Genomic DNA, 20,423 nt, shown 5'->3' with positions numbered 1-20,423 from the left:
TTGCTTGGATGCACTGAAGACCCCCAGCCACACAGCACTGAAGCCACTCGCCGGCAGCCAGGGACACAGCTTTGGTGAAGAGGGAGGTTGTCACGGGTAGTGCCATCTTTATGCACACAAGGTAGCAGGCACGGTGCTAGCAGCTTTTCAGGCCTGATCTCATTTAAGCCTAATAATAAACCTGATGAGGCACGGCTGTCCCACTTCTGTAGCTGAGGAAGGCCTGGAGAGATGGGGAACTTGCCTGAGTCAACTGTAAAGGTCAAGAGTTGCACTCCTCCTAGAAGCGATGCTGGCGGAGAATGTGGACTCTGGGTTTGAATCTTGACTCTGCCACTTATGGCCGTGAGACGCTGGGCAAGTTACGTAGCCTCTCTTTGTGGCTTGTTCATCTGTAATACGGGGATAATAGCATACTCAAGTGAGGATTAAATGACACAATGTACGTAAACATGTCAGGATGGCTGGCACGTAGAAAGGACTACGTAAGTGTCAGTGTTATTATATATCAAGTCCTGTTTTCCTCTCTGGATGACGGAAATCTTAGCTCGGAAGGGTTAGGGTTTCTCCATCTCTGTGCCCCCACCCCCACCCCAGGGTGATGTCTATATTCCCAAGACATTTATGTAGCTAATCCACATAGAGTGCTTAGCGTGGGGCCTGGCTGATGGTTAGCCCCCAATGTTAGTGATGATTAGGACGACAGCGCCAAGACATTGGGGGGGTGGGAAGGCAGGGGTTGGGGGAGAGCATCCGTGCTCCCTGGTGTGGTGTCCAGAAGGAGGCGTGGTCACTGTCCAGATGCCCATCTCCTGGGTAGCACAAGAACTAGGAGGCAGCCATTATTCTGCATACACTGAGTTACTGTTATTTTAATGCCCTAACAGTGAGTCCATACGTAATTAATTTAAAAGCTAGGGGAGGTGAAAGTTCCCAAAGCGCTGTCAATCAGAGAGAGTAGCACTTTTCCGAACTCTTCCAGGGATAAATTGTTTCAGGAAAGATTGGTGATGTGCCATTTATTTGAATGACCTGTCACTGTCCAACGACAGCCCACATGTCCTCCTCTCTCCCTTCCCTCCGGGTGCCTGCAAAGGCTGACGTCTCTGCTGCTCTGCCGCTGACCTGGGCTGTGTCATGACGGTACTTTCCACTTCTCTTCTAGCTTAAGAGCTGGACAGTGGAGGACCTTCAGAAGAGGCTTGTGGCCCTGGACCCCATGATGGAGCAGGAGATTGAAGAGATCCGGCAGAAGTACCAGTCGAAGCGGCAGCCAATCCTGGACGCCATCGAGGCTAAGAAGCGGCGGCAACAGAACTTCTGAGCCAGGCCAGCTGTGAGGGCCCCGCTTCCACCCCGGCCCTCGGCAACCTCAAGCTTGTTAGCCAACACTTCTACCTTCTACGCCGTCACTCCTCCACAGCACCTTCGCGAACTCAGGAACATGCGCCAGTCGGACGGGCTGCCTCGACGGTCAGCGTGCCACCCTGGTGTGTGTGTGTCGAAACTGATCAGGTTTCTTATTTCACAGGACTTCTCTTGGCGCTTTTAAACTCAGTTTTAAACCCCAGGAACAGAGACTCCTAGTTGAGTGATAGCTGGGAAAGTTTTACATTGTCTTTTGTTTTCCTTCTCCCAATAGCTTTCAATTGTTCTTTCTGGAGGACTTTTTTAAAAAATATAAATATGCATATATATATATAAATTATAAGTAGGTCCCCCACGCAGTGTGGTGGCATCTCTGTACAGGTACAGTTTTAAACCGTTGGCCTCTTTTCTGTAAGATTACGGTACTGTGCAACACGAGGGCAGAGGACACCGGGGGCCGCCGGGGCACCCGCTCCCAGGAGCCAAGCTCTCCCGTTTGCAGGGCTGCATTTAAATACTAGGTTTGGGCCAGTTTCCACCACGGTTTCGGCCTTGTGTGGGCCGTCCCGGCCTCTGGAGCTGTTGGTGATGTCCAGGGCAAAGCCTTGAGAGTTGCGTTTACTTTGCGGGTCCCAGGAGAAGCCTGGCGCCTTCTTTGCAAATTGGCCTTTGCGGTGTCAGCGTCTCTCATCCACCTCCCCTCTCCCAGCTGCCTAAAGTCACAGCACAGATACTGGCCCAATGCCTTAAGAAGAGACATGATCCACTGAGGGGACAGGCCTACCAGGAGCTCTCCGCACACGCGGGGCTGTGTCCAACCCACAAAAGGGACAGGGTTTCCCAAGTTCTCGTCGTTCCCAGGGCATGTTGTTCCCCACTCCTTATAGACCGGGGTAGGGGGCCTTGATTTTATGACCCACATTCAAGTATATGACTGTTTTCTTTTTTATTTTACTGCTAAGGGGTCTGGAAAGTATCAGTGACTATCAGACTAAGATTTGTTCACCAGGAGGCTCAACCCAGACATATGGAAGGCCAGAGCTGGAAGGGACCCTAGACATCATCTGGTCTGACTGAGGCTTGGAGAGGGCAAGTGACATGGCCTAAATCACAAAGCAGGTTAAAGTAGGAGCTGGGACTAGACCTCACGACTCCCCACTCCCGCTTTGCTGAGCCACACAGCCCCTTCTCCGCGGAAGCAACTTGTGTCTGTTTTGGTTAGGTTGTTCCAGGAAAGCCTGCTGATGGAAACGTGCCCTTGCTTTGTCTCTTCAGTGGGTGACTGGCTATGAAGAGATTTGCGGGGGAGCCAAATCATTCTGTTTCAGGCATTCCCTGGCTCTGCAACATCTGCCGGATCGCAGACAAGCCTCATGCAGGCAGACTGAGGGCCAAAAGCAAATCAGAGGGCTTATGACAGGCCGCACGGAGCCCTTCCTCAGCCTCAGCTCAGCCACTTGTCATTTAGTCCCTCCACACGGAGGAGACAGTAGGGAAAGTCAAATGTGTTTTTATTTTCAAATGAGCTCTTCCTCTCAGATACGGGGCTGTGACTAGGTTGCACCTAAAGATACTGTAATTTGACTCCATAATTGCTTTTGCTTCCCAACCTGGGAATCAGTGGAAAGGCAGGGAACGTTCCTCTTCTGTGGCCACATTCTATTCTTTGCTATTAAAGCAAGTTTTTAAAAATGCAAGAGGCAGTTGTTGGTCAGCAAGCCAGTTAAGCAGCTACCGTGTTTCCCCGAAAATAAGACCTAGCCAGACCATCAGCTCTAATACATCTTTTGGAGCAAAAATTAATATAAGAAAGACCCAGTCTTATTTTACTATAATATAAGACCTGGTCTCATCTAATATAAGACCAAGTCTTATATTAATGTTTGCTCCAAAAGACGCATTAGAGCTGATGGTCCGGCTAGGTCTTATTTTCAGGGAAAAACGGTATCTGGCAGATATAGAGAATAGAAGACAGTTTGAGGATCCCACTAGAATAATGGCAGCTATCATTCGTTGGCCACTTATGATATGCCAGGCACTGAGCTAGGTAGGCTGTATGTGTCAGCCCCATTTCATAGATAAAGAAAAAGGTTCAGAGAAGGAAAAAAAGTTCTTTCCCAAGGCAGCACAGCTAGTCAGTGGTAGAATCAGGATTCAGAGCATCACATGGGACCAGTATTTACAGGGAAAAGGAAAGTCACAAGTCTCTTTAAAAGGAAGCAACCACCTTTTCGTGTACAGACTAACTCCTAACGGGCATTTTTAAGTTGGGAAAAAACTGAATTAGTAGTCAAGTCTGACAGCCAAGTACGTGAGTTTTAGAAACCAATGCATGGAGCAGCCATTCCCCACACCATCTGCTAATGAACAGTCCTGCTTGAGTCCCTTTTAAAAAGGACTTTGCACTTGGCCAGACAGGAAGGGAATGCCCTTTTCTCCCTTTATAAGCTAGATCTAAGTAAAAGAAGGTTCAGTTTTTCCCCATAAATTTTCTTGGGTCATGAATCTTGATCTGGAATTTATTTTGTTTCAAGCATGTGTGCACCCAACAGGCTGGTCCAACAGAGTACACAGTCTAGCTAGACAGAGTCCTTTGCCAGAAATCAATTTCTTTTGGATCAGATAAATTTCCTGACAAGGTGTATTTGTTTTCTAGTGATAGGAAGGCAGAGGAGTCAACCTAGTCATTTTTTTCCCCTTTGAATTCTAAATTCAAGATAGGTTAGTTTGCTTTCATTGAGCCCTGAGCGTTAGTCTTTGCCTGAGCATTTGGGACTCAAGCTTCCAGGTAACTCTTAGCCCCTCACTTATTCTCTCCTAAGAAACGATGACCACCCCCACCCCCGAATTGTGTCTTTAAAAAACTCAAATTTTCTAAGAATATCTTAATTGCTTCCTCATCAGTAATTTTGAAGCAAATTTCTATTTTTCTTTTTCCATTGCCCCTTCTCCCAACCAATTGGATTGTTGGATAAATGTTTGGATGGATGGATGGATGGATGGATGGATGGATGGATGGATGGATGGATGGATGGGTGGATGGAGAGATAGATAGAGAGATGTGAATGTTTGGATGGATGGATGGATGGATGGATGGACGGACAGAACCAATTCTCTGAAGCAACTTAAGCACTATAGCCTTAACTCCTTGAGACTATAGATTCTGATCCAGGAAATGTTTATTGAGCACCTGCCAGATGCCAGAAATTTATTACACCATTTAAAACTCAAAAGCTTTTACCAGTATCAGGAATGAGAAAGGTAACATCATTATAGATCCTACAGATATAAAAAGGCTAATAACAATATTATGAACAACTTTATGCTAATAAAGTTGTTTCAGTGAATTTAAATGAAATGGACAGTTTTTTTTTAAGATACAAAGTACTAAATTCACTCAAGAAGAAGTAGATTCTGAAAAGTCCTGTATCTATTAAGACATATTAGCTCTGGGAGATACAGGTATTGTTGTCCTCATTTTACAGATAAGGAAACTGAGGCTCCGCGAGATTAAAGTCCATTCATAGCTAGAATATGGCAGAGCCAGGATTCAAATCCAGTTCTCCGGATTCTTATTCTAGTGCCCTTTCTAGCATACCATGTTGCCTCTAAAAATTGCAGCTCTTATTTACTAGAAAATTGTTCCTGCCCAATCTACACCCTCCCACCCCATCCTTTCTTAAGCACTATGTTTGTGTTTTCATCGGGATTATATTCGTTGTCTTTGGAACCCATGTCCTTATTTGTGTTTGGGGAAAATAAAATCCTCTTCCACCAGCTTACACTCAGACCAACTTTGAAAAACAAGCATAAATGCTGTTGCAGATGTACAGCTTTAAAATGTGAAGTTTGTAGGTTTAATTTTTTGTAACAAAAACTAATAACACTGGCTTCAGTGCTGATTTGAAATGCTATTTTATAAGGTTTGGATGTAAATAATCAGTCAAAGTCAGCAGTTTGTATATGTATGAGACATAGCTTCCTCCATTGCTTTTTTTTCTTCATTTGAGATGCTTCCTATGTGCTTTTATGTTGGAATTGTTCTCCCTCCTTCGTTCTTCCTACACCATGTTACCTTTGTTTTAAATAAACTGTACTTCAGACCACAGACTATCCTTTTTTTAAAAATGAGACCCTCCATCTATAGCCTGGATAATGGTGTTGTGAACCTTCATGACATTGACTTGTGTTTATTCTAGAATCCAAAGCCAGCGAGAGGTAGGTAGGTAGGATAGAGAGTAAATTTGGTTGGACCCCTACTGTGTGCCAGGTTCTAAGCTAGTTGTCAGGGATATAATGAAAAAAAACCAGACACAGTTCTTGCCGACCAACCAGTTAGGGAGTCATTGGAACACACGAGAACACAACCCTGGAAATACTATGGTAGAAGGAGGTACACAGCCTGTGGATAGAGGAGGAGGGCGTGATCGTCACTTCTGCTGGAGTGTCTAAGGAAGCAGGTAAAACATCCTGAACTTAACTGAGGGAGAAATGGCCAGATGGAGAAAGGATGGGAAGGGAGAGAGAGAAGGCATCCTGGGCAAAGCGACTGGCCTATGCCAGTGTGCGTCTGCCTGTAGAATGACCTTGAAGTCTCCCTCCCTGTCTGTCGTTGCATGAAGCCAGGCCAGGCATGGCCCCGCCTTCTGAGGGAGCCCCAGGAGCCTGCCCATCACAGGGGCCGTCCTTACCCAGAATAACTCCCTAGCCTGGCCCTGGGTGCTCTTCGTCTTTCAAGTTGCCTTCACAGCAGGGAGGGAACAGAGTTACACCGAAAAGTGAGTTAGGTCTCTTGCGTCAAATTGATCCTCAGTATTTCATATAATAGTTCTACAGTCTATTGGTATGATTGGAATTGTTTGGAATAGATTGTCATGCTATTCTGCCCACTTTTCTGCGAGTGGAAGTGATGTGTTTCTTGTTGCCTGATGTACTCACCTCGCTCCCTGAAATACTCGGCGTACCTTCCTTCCTGTTGCCAGGGGTGACGACAGGTATTCCCTATTGATCAGACTGAGACCCTATGGCCGGGAGGAGGGACGGAGAGACGAAGTATTAGGTTGGTGCAAAAGTAATTGCGGTTGAAAAGGTGAAAAATAACTGCAAAAACCACAATTACTTTTGCACCAACCTAATAAATTGACGTTTACTGAGCACTATATGTCAGCCACAATGCAGAGCCTTTTAAGTGGTTTCATTTTGTCTCACAGACTTTGAGGTACATAGTACTACAGCCCTTGTATAGGTATGTGATTCTCATAGTGTGCAGTACTGCCCACTTGCAAGTGTTCTGGAAATGTGTCAGTGTTTTCATTGTAACAACAACTGCAGGGCCCTGTCAGCATTTAAGGGGCAGAAGCAGGGATGCTAGATGTCCTGCAATGCATTCTGAGACAGTCCGCCCAACAAAAAATTGTCCTGCGTCCAGCACCATATTGGTTGTCGCACTGGACACTTATGTTGGTGGGAAACTTGTTTACAAAAGCACCTGATTCTAAAGCAAACCTCAGTTACATCTCAACACACAGTAAGACCTCACTTAACATCGTCGATAGGTTCTGCAATTTTAAGGGAAATAACGTGTTCTGAAACCAGTGTTACCACAGGCAAACTGGTATCAACAAGAGTGACGTTCCTGTGGCATCTCATTGACATTATAACGAAAAGACGTTGAACGAGAGGCTGTTATTTGAGGACCTGCTGTACTTTTTCTTCAGGGAACTACTCCTCTGCTGTCTGTGTCCTGTGAGACCATCTGTGATGTTCCTCCATCTTTCCCCCAGCATGTGATGGACATGTCACCCAAACCAGTCCATTTAGACTCAGTCTTCAAGGAATTCCTAGCTTGAGCAGAGTGATACATAAAATGGAGGCAGTTGTCACAGGGTCACTTGAATTGCAGTGCCCTAAAGAGGGGATGCACGGGCTCTATCTACCTCCATCCCTGAGTCACCCTCACTCCTATCTTTCTCAGTGGTTTAATTTTGCTTTGATCCTAGCCGATATCTATCCGATGCAGTCATTTTTGCTTAAGTTTTCCAGAGTTGGATTCTGTTGTTTGCAACGAAAGACACCTGACTGATGCAGCAATTGGAACTAGAGTGGAGTCACAGCAACATGTCCTCCAGGAAATGTGGGTATTAAAAATGACTGAGCTGTCACGAGGCAAGACACAGCGAGGCTGCTGCTTGTGCTCTGGCCTGAGACACCAGCAGACCGTGGGACGCAGTGGGCGAGGGCCACTTCCTGTGTTAATGACCACCAAAGGAGTGACTCGTAGAGAAGGGGTAGTTTCTGTCACAGTCCAATCTTAGGCGGTGAGGAATGCCCAGGCTGAGGGATAGAATGTCTTATTTCTAACTGCACCGAATAATGTAAAGGGAAAGTCAACAAAGCGAGGCCAAACATAACTGGGGTGGGGATGGGGGAGCCTGGACTGAAATGGAGAGCATTTCTCGGACCATGGTGAAAGATTCTCTTTGGACGTGCAGTAGGGCTGAGATCTTCAAAACCAAAGTTGGCAAGGGATTAGGCAGATTGCTGAGTTCACAGCCCTGCTACACTTGGATGAAGTTAGGCATTGACAGAACGAGTGGGAGTATGACAAGTGGAATGGCTAAATGAGAGGACATGGGAAGAATCCAAGGCGATCTAAAACAATGGGTGGAAGCAGCCCTCTTCCCTCCTTACTGGAGAAAGTCCCCACGTACCTCCTTGCCCCACCCCTCAAGGCTGCTTAGCTGGAAGATGGGGATCAATTTTGACCTAGAGGGTGAAAAACAGACTCTGGGTAGGAAAGAATCGTGGAGCCATCCAGAAGTGCTGAAACTTGTTAATTGATGTCATCAGAAATTTGGGGCATACTCATGGGAAAGGATTTTTTGTGGCACTTGGTGAAGGAAGGGGAAATGGGATGTTGGACCAAGCTGATCCTCTAGTGGGTTTTGCATTCTCTGTGCCTGTGCCAGAAGCTGGCTGGGTTCTAACAACTGATGGGTTGGCCATTGCAGACTTGGACCAAACACCGGCCCACGTGAAATTTTATTTAAAGGCCCCAAATCCCCTGGCATCCTGTAGAGGAAGGGATTCAAAGATTTCTGAAGCTGGGGATGCTGGACTGGATATGCGTTGTGCCTCCTTCCCCCAGATACCTCTAACTTACGGCCCTTGGCCCTCGTGAAGCCCAGAGCACTTGACCCTGGCTTTAAGGAAAGCCTGGGGTGGGAGTGCTAGGTGGAGGGGCTCCCTGACATCAAATGGGAGGAAGAATGCAGAGGTGTGGGAGGCCAGGTATCCGCAATGAACCCTCAGAAATTAAGTGGGAATGGTCACTGTCATGTTCAGCGGTCTCTGAATGAGGCAGGATCTCACGCCGGAGGGCCCCAAAAAGGCGACCACTCAAGTCTTACTTGATGTGTACAACCAACAAAACATAAGAAACAAAACAAAGTAAAACAAAAACCAGAAACATTTTCTAGCCCTGGCAAAAAAAAAAAAAAAAAAAAAAAAAGTCCCGACTTAAGCCACCATGTTAGAGCAGCACCTACCACCCAGGCTCGAGTTCGGTTACAGACGAAAGACCTCTGAATGAAGCAACACTACCTGCCCTTGAGGAAGGGCTCTGCTCCACTGGTGCAGAGCGTGATGGGAACATTTCCCTTGCCTTCTCCGAAAGACCTGTGGCCGCTTACCAGGGTCACTGGGGACTGAAGAAAGGGAAAGACCCAAAACTTGCAGAGAATCTTGGACGAAGACTTTGAGCTAATACCAATTTATTGGGTCTGAGAGTAGGTCCACTGGCGGTCCACCAGTCATGTGGAAAATAGTGTTTATTTGACCTCTGTCCCTGTCACTGGAGGTTTAATGGGATCCCAAAGCTGTCCTTTATCTCGTTTCTGAGTGATACTTGGAAAAGATCCCCACTTGGCTCCCTGACCCACGGAGGCCATTATAATATAAAAGGCCAATAGAATCCAATTGAGCAACTGTTTGGGAATAAAAAATTCAACAAGAGTACCACGTATCTGGAGAGGCTACACAGATCAGTGCCTCCACCGAAGACCCTGTAGGGCGATGACTCCCATCTCAACACCGTTAGTTTCCCGTTTGGTGGGTGCAAAATTAGATGGGTCTTGGAAAATGCCTGTGGCTTATTTTAATCAAGTGGCAATTCCAATTTTAGCTGCTGTTAGACATGTGCTCCTTATTACAGTGCCTGGTGCTAATATGCACCTACGGGTTTTATTCTCTATTCCAAGAAACAGAAACCACTGGATGCATTTTGTATTAGCTGGAAGGGAGGTTTTCCTTTACTCTTCACCTCAGGGATACCTCCATTCTCTTCCAGCTCTGTACCAGAAAGAATCTGATTCCCTGAGTCTCCCCATTCCACATCAAACTGACCACTGCATGGATTAAATCACATTAATTGGGCCTGGAGAGCTAAACTGTATTTGTGCTTATATACAGGATCGTTTCCTTCTGTTAGAAACATTCACAAAATGTGTGTGTGGGAAGGCGTGAGCACATGGTGTGCTGGGCACCACAGTTGGCATGTAACGGACCTCTACTATTTCTGCCTAGTAACTAACATCCCTCCCCTTTGTGGTGCTATCACAGGGCCTTTTCTTTGGGTAACTACCTTTCTTCCATTCCACATGATCTGTTTCGGATGTTAATCCCGGTTCCCTGCCCTCCGTCCCTACCGAGGGAGAAGATATGACGCAAGCTAGCTAAATCAGCTTCTTTTCTGGGGCTGGGACTGTGAGCAGAATGATCCAAGGAAGGAAGGTGATTGGAGGCAGATTACTTGGATGACAGTGTCCTATACAAGGTCCCTGGGTTCTGCGACTGTGGTCCCTACAGCTCCCCTCATTCCTATATTTCCCGAGGCCTGGTCAGTCAGCTTTTTCTTTGATGGGGTGAACTTCACCAATACCCTTCCATACTGCGCTGAATGGCGGTCCCAAAGATATGGCCACATCCTAATCTCTGGAACCTATAAATGTTACTTCTTTGGGAAAGGGGTCTTTTTGCAGATGTGATTAAGGATCTTGAGATGAGATCATCTTGGATTATCGGGGGGGGGGGTGTTAAATGCCATCACATGTGTCCTATGAGAGTGGCACTGGGGGATTTGACACAAAGGACAAGGTGACATGATGACAGAAGCAGGGTTTGGAGTGATGCACCCACAAGCCAAGTAATACCAGCAGCCACTAGAAGTGAGAAAGGGCAAGGGGAGAATTCTCCCCTAAAGCTTCTGGAGAGAGTGTGGCCCTGTGTGAGCCTGCTGACACCTTGATTTTGGGTTTCTGGTCTATAGAACGGTGAGAGAATAAATTGTTGTTTGAAGCCATCACGCTTGTGGTAATTTGTTATGACAGCCACAGGAAACTAGTACACCTTCCAACAAATTCATTTTTTTCTTAAGGTAGTCAGTTTCTGTTGCTTTGTAGCCAAAGAACTCTAGTTATTAACAGTTGTTCATCACTTCAATTATTGAAGCTAATGAATTACGCTTTTTGGCCAAGTTAGTTCCAGCTGGATTCCTGTCACTTGCAACCTGTGCCAAATCTAAGATTGGAACCAGAGAATGTGGATTCTGGGTCGTTCCATGCATCACCCCACCCTTCCCCATCACCCAGAAACTACGCCAGGCAGCCAGCTCCATACAGGCAGAAACAGGTCTGTGGGCCCAGCCTCTTTATTTGCATAGTGGCTTTCACTGCTACATGGGAGTGGGAGTGAGTTGCTGTTTTTCTGCCAGGACCACACACAACCTCATGATGGATGCAAGCCAGACGATTCCCCCGGGAGCTTTCCCCACACCAGCTTTAGGGATTTGTCTGTGGGGTCAGAATGTCTGGAAGCTAACTGGCTCCTTTGTATGGTCAGCAAGACCATAAGGGCGGTGCATGCAGCCCTCCTGGTCCGTGCCCCAATGTGGGCAGAGCTGGACCTGGACGTGACAAGGTGAGCGTGCAGGAGGGCTGGTGGTGCACAGATGTGGTCAATTCACGAGCAGCCGCTTGGCTTAGCTCCAGTCTCTGCTCCAATCTGGAGACGGGAATCCATCTACATGTGGAAGCTTACTATGTGCCAGGCCCTGTGTAAAACATGAGGCCTCCACACATGCTGTTCCCTCTGCTTGGAATACACTGCTTCCCTGGCACCCCCATTGGCTAATCACTGTTTACCCATATGATGGCAGGTTCAATTGTCACTTGCTCAGGAAAGTCTTCTCTGACCTTGGTTAATGGTCCCTATGACATTCATTATACATGCTTATAATTCCCTACACTTAGGAGAGCTCATTATTACATATTTATGTAATGAATGGATTAAAATCCGTCTCCCTACTAGTCTGTAAGCTTCAGGACACAGGGATGTAGGATTATATATTTGGCTTGACACTGTTATCTCTCGAACCTAGTAAGAAGTCAATAAATCACAGGCCAGTGGGTAAAGTAAATCTGAGAAATGGTGGGGCTAACACAGGAGCGGCTGTGTGTGGGGGGCGGGGGCGCGATCGGGAACTGTGCACGCCTCCCCCAAAGGCATTCAAAGTTTTAAAACACTCTAAAAATACTGTTCCGCTAAAACAAAACCTGTCTTCAGGCCACAGGTGAAGCGCCAGCTTATGACTTTTCCAGTGGATATTTGTTGAAGGAGTGAATGAAGACTCGACAAGGAAATCATTGTAAAAGCCTCAAAAAGCAAGGAAGAAGAGGGAGGCAAAAGTGAAAGGACCTCCTTTTCATTCTTACCACCACTCTCTTAAGGGCAAGGTCTCTCCCTGGCACTTGCCTCTCTCTCCGCAGTGCTCGGCGCACACTAGCCATATGAACTGGTTGATCTATTCAACATTTCCTAAATACCTACACCACTGTCTGGGTTCAACCAGACAGTGTCATCCATCTTGAAGCTCAGAGTGATGGGACAAACAGCTAATCCAGCAATGACAATACAGTGGTGGCGACAGTATGTGGAAGGGCTATGGGGACCCTTCCTCCCAACTTTTCTAGCAAGTAAACAGAGGATTCAGTAGGTGGGCACACGAGATATGCCCCCAGCAAGGAGGAGGGGGCTGGAGCTGGCCAAAAGGGACGGGAATCTCGAGCATGTGTCTGGATGATAACTCAAGGTACGGTTCGAGGTCTGCCTGCTGGGCAGACAGAAACTGCCAAGGTCAGACTAGGGGGACCCAGGGTTGGGGGACAGGTGTCCATGCACTGGCAGCTCCTTGCCACCAACATTTCAGAGCCAAGCTAGCTTGAAATCAGTGCCTCCCCTGCTCCATTTGGCTTTCATCTCCCTCTGGGCCCAGACTATGATCATTTGGCAGATGGGCTGAAATCCGGAGATGGGGCAAGGACTTGTTTCACGTATCAGGTCCCATAGCTGGGTCTAGACTTCCGGTCTCAGGCCAGGGCCCCTTTATCCGTATCTCAAGCCAGCCCTGGGAGGAAGCTACAGGATTCCTGCTCAGCAAATCTCATGCATCAGCTAAGGAGGCAGCAACCTCTTCCTTCCTCCCAGACCTCACCTTGGAGAGCTGACTCCTGTTGGAAGCTCCTGGAAAAGAACCACAGCTGAGGTCTAGGGCTCCCTATATCTGAATCCCGTCTGGTCCTTTCCCAAGCTTAACATAGGATTCTAACTCTAAGGATCAACTCCAGGGATCCATGAACCCACGGAAACCCCACGCGAACTTTGTGAGGGCAGAAGACAGGTTGGGAGGAACATTGTTTGGGCAGGCCCACAAGCACACATTCCAAACCTGACTCCTAGATGCGTGACATCTGGGCAAGTCAATGCACCTCTCTGAGCCTCAGTTTACTCCACTGTGAAATGGGGATAATTCTTATCCTGCAACATAGGACCAAATATGATCTGGTTAACAGACAGCAGGTGCTTAGGAACTGTTAGCATCCTTTCAGCTTTCTCCCTCTTGCTCATGCTGTTTCCTAGATGGCTTGGAGGTTTGTTTATAAAGGTCTCTGGGTCACTCTCCAGGCTCACACAATCTAGGGTAACACTATCCTGCCCTGGGCCTTTGGAGGAAGGGACCCAGCCTCTGGGGGTCACTTCTCAGGCCAGCGTGAATGATCCCGAGTGGTCATGCGACCATGAAGAACTTACGCAGGGGAAGAATCTCTGCTGCAGCTGACTGTAGGCGTGTGGGAAGGGGGACATGGAGCCCTGGTTTTAATAAATCTGAGCGTTTGGAGGCCCACTGGGGTCCGAAACCTCCAGGTCTGCAGACCTTCCCTCCTGGAAGGTCTCGCGGGATGTCTCCAGAGACCCCTCTGACACCCCATCCACGCTGCTCAGCAAGTCCTCAAACTCCCGGTGGTCACTGTTGCGCACGGCAGCTTCCAGAGCCTTCTGGCGCCGGTAGAAATGGGAGAACTTGTTGAAGATGATGGTGATGGGGAGGGCGACCACCAGGATGCCCCCTAGAATGCAGCCCGAGGCTGCCAGCTTGCCGGCCACCGTCACCGGCACCACGTCTCCGTAGCCCACGGTGGTCATGCTCACGGTGCCCCACCACCAGCAGGCCGGGATGGTGTCGAAGCCTACGTCCTCCTCCTTCTCGGCTGTGTAGGCCACGCCGGAGAACACGGACACACCCACGGCCAGGTACAGCAGTAAGATGCCCACCTCGCGGTAGCTGTGCTGGAAGAGAATGTACGAAGCCAAGTCAGCGCTGGGTGGGCTTACAGACCGGGGGCTGGGCTTATGGGGAAACTAAGGCCCAGAGTAGCGAGGACACGCCGGAAGTCACAAAGCAAGGTGGAGCTGCTGCCAAGACCCAGGTCCCCTGACTCCAAACTAAGGTCTTTCAACTACAATGAGCAGCAAAACTCCCTGCAGCTGAACACAGGCCTAATTTCCGTTGCCCAAGGTGCCTGCTGAGCCACAGTCGTTTCTTCTAATGTGGGAGGCACTGGTAACAACGGCCAGTTAATGAAAAGCTTGTGGTTTTTACACTGTTGCCGAATCAAGAGAGAACCGTAGTTTATATTCCACAATGCAGAGTTGGTTTCGGGTACTTTTGGCATTTCTGAAACATACAAAAATATTTTCTGCCTCTCAGGGAAGCTGAAAGGATACACACGGGGACACACACACACACACACACACACACACACACTCCCCAGACCACCCACTGAATGCACTTGTCTAGGGGTGTGTATATTTGTTCTGTCTCTAAGGCAGTGGTTCTCAGGCAATTCTGCCCCACAGGGGCCATTTGACAATGTCTGGAGACATTTTTGGTTGTCACAACTGGGACACGTTGTGTTACCAGCACCCAGTGGGTAGAAGTTAAGGACGCTGCTAACCATCCAGCAGTGCACAGGACAGTCCCCACAATAAAGAATGTTCTGGCCCCAAATGTTAACAGAGGCTGAGAACCCCTAGGCTAGAGCAGGGCCTCCCAAACTGTAGTATGCGGAGGAATCACGTAGAGATCTTGTTGAAAGGGCAGAAATCAGTTGAGGACGGAGATCTGGGGTAGGGCCCGGGATTCTGCAATGCTAGCAAGCTTCCAGCTAATGAGAAAGCTGCTGCTGCCAGGGGCCTCGCTTTGAGTAGCAAGGCGCTCATCTGGAATCCTACACCTGTGTCTTGGACCTTGGCGACCTCCATCAATACTCTTCTCCCTCCTTGCAGGAAAGGCTGGTAGCATCGGGCTCCCTGTATGGCAGAGGCAAGGCAGAGTGCTGGGTGGAGGAATCGTCCCTGGAGAGCTGCTGAGTTCAGGGCGCCTGGCTAATGAAATTCTCTGTACCTGCGCAGCACCCTAGCATTCTGCCCAGGTAACCCTGCCTGCACCCAGCATCCTGGGCTGCCCCGCAATAAGGACATGCAAAAGGCTTTACTGGGGCGGCCGGATGGCTCAGTTGGTTAGAGCACGAGCTCTGAACAACAGGGTTGCCAGTTCGATTCCCACATGGGTCAGTGAGCTGCGCCCTCCACAACTAGATTGAAGACAACGAGCTGCTGCTGAGCTTCTGGAGGGGCAGCCGGATGGCTCAGCTGGTTAGAGTGCGAGCTCTCAACAACAAGGTTGCCCGTTCAATTCCATGTGGGATGGTGGGCTGCGGCCCCTTGAAAACGGCAACTGGACTTGGAGCTGAGCTGTGCCCTCCACAGCTGGATTGAAGGACAACGACTTGGAATTGATGGGCCCTGGAGAAGCACACTGTTCTCCAATAGTGTCCAATAAAAATTTAAAAATATATATAGGGTTGCGGGGGGGAGAGGTTTTACTAAGCCATGGGTGGAAGGGAAATTTGAGCACCTTCTAGGAATCCTTAGCAGGGTTACATGGGGCTTTAGGAGAAAGAACATGAGGCGCTGGAGTCAGGCACAGCTGGGTTCTTCTCTAGGCTCTGCCACTTATTCACTGGGGAATCTCTGACAAGTCCTGTCACCTCCTGGATCCTCAGTTTCCACATCTGCAAACTAATGACAATAATACTTGTCCCTGCTTAAATCCCTCATAGGCTCCCCTATTCCCTAGGGATAAAGTCCAAAATCCCGGGCCAGGAGTTCATGCCCTTCAATACCCTGTCCCACTCACGTCCTTAACCTCATCCACTGGTACCCCTGCCCTCCGTGTTCCCCTCCCAGCATTCATCCTGTCCTCTCTTCTGGCCATCGTCCAAGCTGCTCACATATCCTCCTGCCCTAAAGCAGGCTAATTTCACCCGCCGAAGGGTAAGCTCCCCAGGGCAGTGATTCACCCTGACTGCAAGGCCTGGCACAAGGAGAGTGCTCAACACATGGCAACCAGCCTTAAAAAAGCCAACCCTCCGACTTCAGGTTCTTTATCTACGGGAAGGGAATAAATAATAGCATCTTCCTGAGGAAGTTGTCTTGAGGATGAAATCGATAACGGATATGAAATTGGCACAGAATCAGCACTTAGCGTTCGCTCCAGAACGATTGCTAGACTTGGCCTGTTAAGGGTGACCTATGATAGCTGTGCTCCTGATAATGTCAGAAGAAAGGTTCAGTGGAGAAGCCAGTTAGCATCTTGCTTTGCATATTCTTCTGGTCTGTATTACCTGGTGTTTGACAGATAGATCAAACGTGACCTTTGTCTTTTTTGGTTTTTTAATAAATACCAGCAAAGCTCTGCCTCTGTTTTCTCCCCTGGGAAGTAGAGATAACCAGAAGCCCTTCCTGGGTGGGCTGTTGGGAAGGTCAGCCTGGGCCTGAAATGTCCAACTGGTATCTAGCCCTGTGCCTGGCACAAAGGGTGTCGTTTCAATTCACTGTGTGCCTGGACACAGCGGGCTTGTAAGTTCACCTGCTAACCTGCCCGATGGTCACAGCCGCTCCCCGCAGACCCCCCAACCCGGCCTCAGACGCCCTACCTTGAGCGTGGCGCCCAGCGATCGCAGCCCAGTGGAGTGGCGCGCCAACTTGAGCACGCGGAAGATGCGCATGAGGCGGAACACCTGCACCACCTTGCCCAGGTAGCCGAGCTCCTCGCCGCCCGCGCCTCCCTGGCCGCCAAGAGCCGCCCCAGCCACCAGCGTGAGATAGAAAGGCAGCACAGACACGATGTCGATGAGGTTCAGTGGGTGGCAGAAGAAATTACGCGTGCTGGGCGCCAGCAGGAGGCGCGACGACACCTCGAAGCTGAACCAGGCGATGCAGAAGTACTCCAGGCGCCGCAGCACAGGGTCGTCGCGCGCCTCTTCCGCGCTGCGGCCCGCGGCCACCGCAGCCAGGGCGGCCTCTGCTTCGCGGGCCTGGTACTCAGGTAGGCTGTGGATGCACATAGCGGCGATGGAGGCGAGCACCACGCCGATGGAGACGCAGCTGAAGAGTTTGCTGGGCAGTGAGTAGCCCGGGTTCTCCATGGTGAGCCAGAGGCGGCGGCGCAGGCGGCCGCAACGCGCCGCGCCATAGCGCGCCAGCTCGCGCTGCACGTCGGAGATCTCGCCGGGGTTCGGGTCCACGCTACTCGGCGCGTCGCTGTCCTCGTCCCAGGCGCGCGGCCGCGCCACGCGCCGCTCCAGGTAGCGCGCGCGGCAGCACGTGGCCAGCGCGCTCTCGCCCAGGCCCCAGTAATCAGCCTCCTGGCCGAAGGCGAAGACGCACAGCTCGTCGAGCACGTGCAAGCGGCCGGTGCGGTAGAAGTGCAGCAGCCCGAGGAAGAAGCCCGGGTGCCGGTCGAAGTAGAACTCGTGTGCCGTGGCGTCGTAGTCGTCGCACAGGCGCCGCGCCTGCTCCTCAGACGCCGCGGCCTGCAGGCGGCCCAGCCGCGTGCCCGGAAAGCGCGCCAGGGCGCGCGCGCTGAGCCGCCGCCGCACGCCGCCCACGTTCACGCGCAGCGCCTCGTCGCTTCGCCGCCAGGGGACTCTGGCCCCGTCCCCGGGGGACTCGCTCACCATGGCTGCAGTGCAGCGGTCTGCGGACACGGGAGGGGCGCACTGAGGGGTATCCCCGGACCTCCCTTCCAGGAAGACCCAGTTCAAATCCTCTGCTCTATGTGAAGCGTTTGGCATGCAGTAGGCGCTCATAGGTGTCAAGTGCTCTCTGGACTCAAGACTCAGGCGTGGGTTTCACTAGCTCTCACACCCCAACTGGGGGACTTTGGCCAAATCACTGGCCCTCCCCACCCCCTTTTCATTAGCATAAAACAAATACTGAGTCTACCTTGGAGGACTATGAAAGTGGTTGAATGGCAGGATGTCCTGGCACCTGGGAAAGTGTTCATGCAGGATGCCTCCTCTTTCCAGACAAACTTGGATGTTCGTATCCCAGAAGTATACTCTGGGATCTCGGACACTCCAGCACTCTGACCCTGTTTCGTCCGCAGCAAAACGAGGATAGTGATACTTATTTACCACCTGGCATTGCTGGGAGAATCACTGCAGACCCGTAGTTCTCCGAGTGTGTTCCCTGGACGAGCAGCGACAGTATCACCTGGAAGTTTGTCAAAGATGCAAATTCTCAGCCTACTCTAGACTTGCTGAATCAGAAACTCGGGGGATGGATCCAGCGGTCTGTGTTTAAGAAGCTTGAAGGGTGATTCTGAGGCATGAGACCATTGGTTTAGACTATCTGTAGAGTCAATCACATTGAACTTGGCCTTTCTTATGTGACCATAGGCAAGTCATGTCACCTCTCTGAGCTTCTGTCAAGTGGAGATAAAAAATACCCACCTCCAACGGTGGTTAAAAAGGTTACATGAATGAATGTCTTTATTGGGCCTGGCTCCCAGAAGAGGTTAAGGAAATTATCCACCTGTTTCACTGTCTCCTGGACTCAGGCAAACCTGGGTTTCTCTCCACCCTAGATGCATCTGGCGCCTTGAGGAAGCTCCTTTTCTCTAGGTCTCAGTTTCCTGCACAATGAATAGCGCCTGCCTTCAAGGAAGGCTGGAGGAGTCAGGTAGGTTCTGGAAGGCTCAGCCTTAGTGGATACTCAGGAAAGGTTAGATCCTGCCACTGCCCACTGTTTTTAAGCTCTGCTGGAACTGAGGGCCAGTGACTCACCTCTTGACCTCGGTAACGTCATCTGCACTGTGGATTCAGTAATGCCTGCTTCCCCGGGCTGGAGGCGGAGTGAGTGCACATAAAGCAGTTGGCCCAGTGCCTAGCAAGGAGCGAGCGGCCTGCCCTTCACTTACCCTGCGCTTGGCATTAAGCAGGTCGAGGTTTCATCCTTAGCTCTGTCACTCGTGTGACCGCAGACCAGTCTCGGTCTCCTCCGGCTCTGGGCTTTCACTCTCTCATCTATAGAATGGGGACAATAGCACTTCAGATGAAGGGTTTTTGTGAGTATGTGTGTAAAGGCCCTGGCACACTGTAGGTGCTCAGTAAATGTTAATCCTTTGCATGCCTCTCTGGTCAGACCTGGGTTCCAATGCTGAGTCTGCCGCTTACTGTTGACCTTGAGCTGATCCATTCCCTCTTCTGAGCTTCAGTTTCCCCATCTGTAAACTGGAGACCATCATCCTTTCCATGAGAGATTCTGAGGGTTACTGGAGGCAAGGTGTTTATCAGCAGCACAGTCCCTGGAATATAAACGGCACACTAAACACGTGTGTGCTACAGCTGCACTCCTACCCCTCCGTCTGGACTTGGCATCAAAAATATGAACTTTCTACTCCAGTTCCAGTACCCCATTAGCTGCTGCACCATATGCAAATCTCCTTCTCTGTCTGGAACTCACCTTCCTGCTTTATGAAATGGGAGAATTAATTCAAACTTTCCCCATCAACAATCTGGAGTATCAGTAAGAAAGATTAAGTGATTTGCTCAAAATTATCGAGCTAGTCCATGGCACAGGCAATGCTGGAAACTAGGTTTTGTGATTCAAGACTCTCCACACTTATTTTGATCACCTACTATGTGCTGGTCACTTCACTGGGCAACATGTACTTTCCACTGAGTTGAGCCCTACCCCAACCCTGCCAGGAAGGTTTTCTAATCCCGTTTTACAGAACAAACAAGACCAGCCCCAAAGCATGGCCATCCCACATTGCTGCCTCCTTGGGGTTCTCAGGAAAGGGGCACAGGCACCGGAAACCGGTGGCATCCTCCGCCTCCCAGTCTCGCAGCCCCCTCCCCTGCCCAGACCACGCCCCTCCCGGGGGGAGGCCCCTTACCTGTCGCTGCCCCTCGGAAAGCGCCGCGGTTGGGGAGCCGCTGGCGCACCGGGGCTGCTCTCTGCCCCGGCGGCCCCGCCAAGCCTCGCTGCTGCGGAGGCCCCGCTGCCCCCTCCTTCCCTGTCTTGCTCCGTCCCCCGCAGCTGAGGCCGCATCGATCGCTGCCGGGGAGGGAGGGAGGAAAGGAGGGAGGCAGTCCGCGGCAGGAGGCTGTGGTTTCTATTACTGACTAGGTTGGGGGTGGGGGGACCTGGAGCCAGGGCCCTACAGACGGGGCATTCCCCCAAGCCAGGGCCCTACCGAGGGGTCATTTAGGGGAGGGGGGTCCCCCCTAGAGAAGGATTTCAGCCGGAGCTTCTCTGACAAAGGAACAATAGCTTCCTAAGTTGGGACGTGCCAGGCACTCTGTTTCAGG

General features: G+C 50.2%; 2 protein-coding genes across 7 annotated transcripts in view; one reads left to right on the top strand and one right to left on the bottom strand.

The window, feature by feature from the left end:
• The window catches only part of STK4 (serine/threonine kinase 4), an 80,672-nt gene extending 77,539 nt beyond the window's left edge, over positions 1-3,133 (top strand). For all 3 annotated transcript variants that reach the window (XM_033095175.1, XM_033095177.1, XM_033095178.1), the window contains one exon: positions 1,166-3,133. In XM_033095175.1, coding sequence (XP_032951066.1) covers positions 1,166-1,324 — 159 coding nt within the window. In that variant the 3' untranslated portion in view covers positions 1,325-3,133. The remainder of the gene's footprint in view (positions 1-1,165) is intronic.
• A 7,907-nt stretch (positions 3,134-11,040) lies between these two features.
• KCNS1 (potassium voltage-gated channel modifier subfamily S member 1) lies at positions 11,041-20,143 on the bottom strand. Of its 4 annotated transcripts, XR_004421845.1 has the most exons (7): positions 20,009-20,143; positions 19,254-19,414; positions 19,028-19,133; positions 18,052-18,321; positions 16,761-17,803; positions 13,513-14,049; positions 11,041-13,239 (listed from the first exon to the last, which is right to left on the bottom strand). XR_004421845.1 is itself a non-coding variant. In XM_033095400.1 (6 exons), the coding sequence occupies exons 4-6, from the start codon at positions 18,110-18,112 to the stop codon at positions 13,579-13,581; spliced, it is 1,575 nt and encodes a 524-aa protein (XP_032951291.1). In that variant the 5' UTR covers positions 18,113-18,321; positions 19,028-19,133; positions 19,254-19,414; positions 20,009-20,143; the 3' UTR covers positions 11,041-13,578. The 4 variants fall into 4 exon arrangements, 3 of the variants coding, with proteins under 3 accessions (XP_032951291.1, XP_032951294.1, XP_032951293.1); XM_033095400.1 differs by having other exon boundaries at positions 11,041-14,049; XM_033095403.1 differs by having other exon boundaries at positions 11,041-14,049; positions 19,284-19,414.
• Positions 20,144-20,423: the final 280 nt, after the last annotated feature.

The sequence above is a fragment of the Rhinolophus ferrumequinum genome, chromosome 23, assembly GCF_004115265.2.
Source record: "Rhinolophus ferrumequinum isolate MPI-CBG mRhiFer1 chromosome 23, mRhiFer1_v1.p, whole genome shotgun sequence".
Taxonomy (NCBI): domain Eukaryota; kingdom Metazoa; phylum Chordata; class Mammalia; order Chiroptera; family Rhinolophidae; genus Rhinolophus; species Rhinolophus ferrumequinum.
Note: the sequence above shows the minus strand (reverse complement) of the source record. Positions and strands in the feature narration are given on the sequence as shown.

Excerpts from the sequence above, each read along its gene's own strand:
- KCNS1 (XM_033095402.1), bottom strand. The coding sequence starts at position 18,112 with ATGAACACTTTCCCAGGTGCCAGGACATCCTGCCATTCAACCACTTTC. Across the intron at positions 17,804-18,051 it reads CACTTTCATAGTCCTCCAAG|ACCGCTGCACTGCAGCCATG; the intron begins GTAGACTCAGTA and ends CCGTGTCCGCAG. Across the intron at positions 14,050-16,760 it reads CGCTGGGCGCCACGCTCAAG|CACAGCTACCGCGAGGTGGG; the intron begins GTAGGGCGTCTG and ends ATTCTCTTCCAG.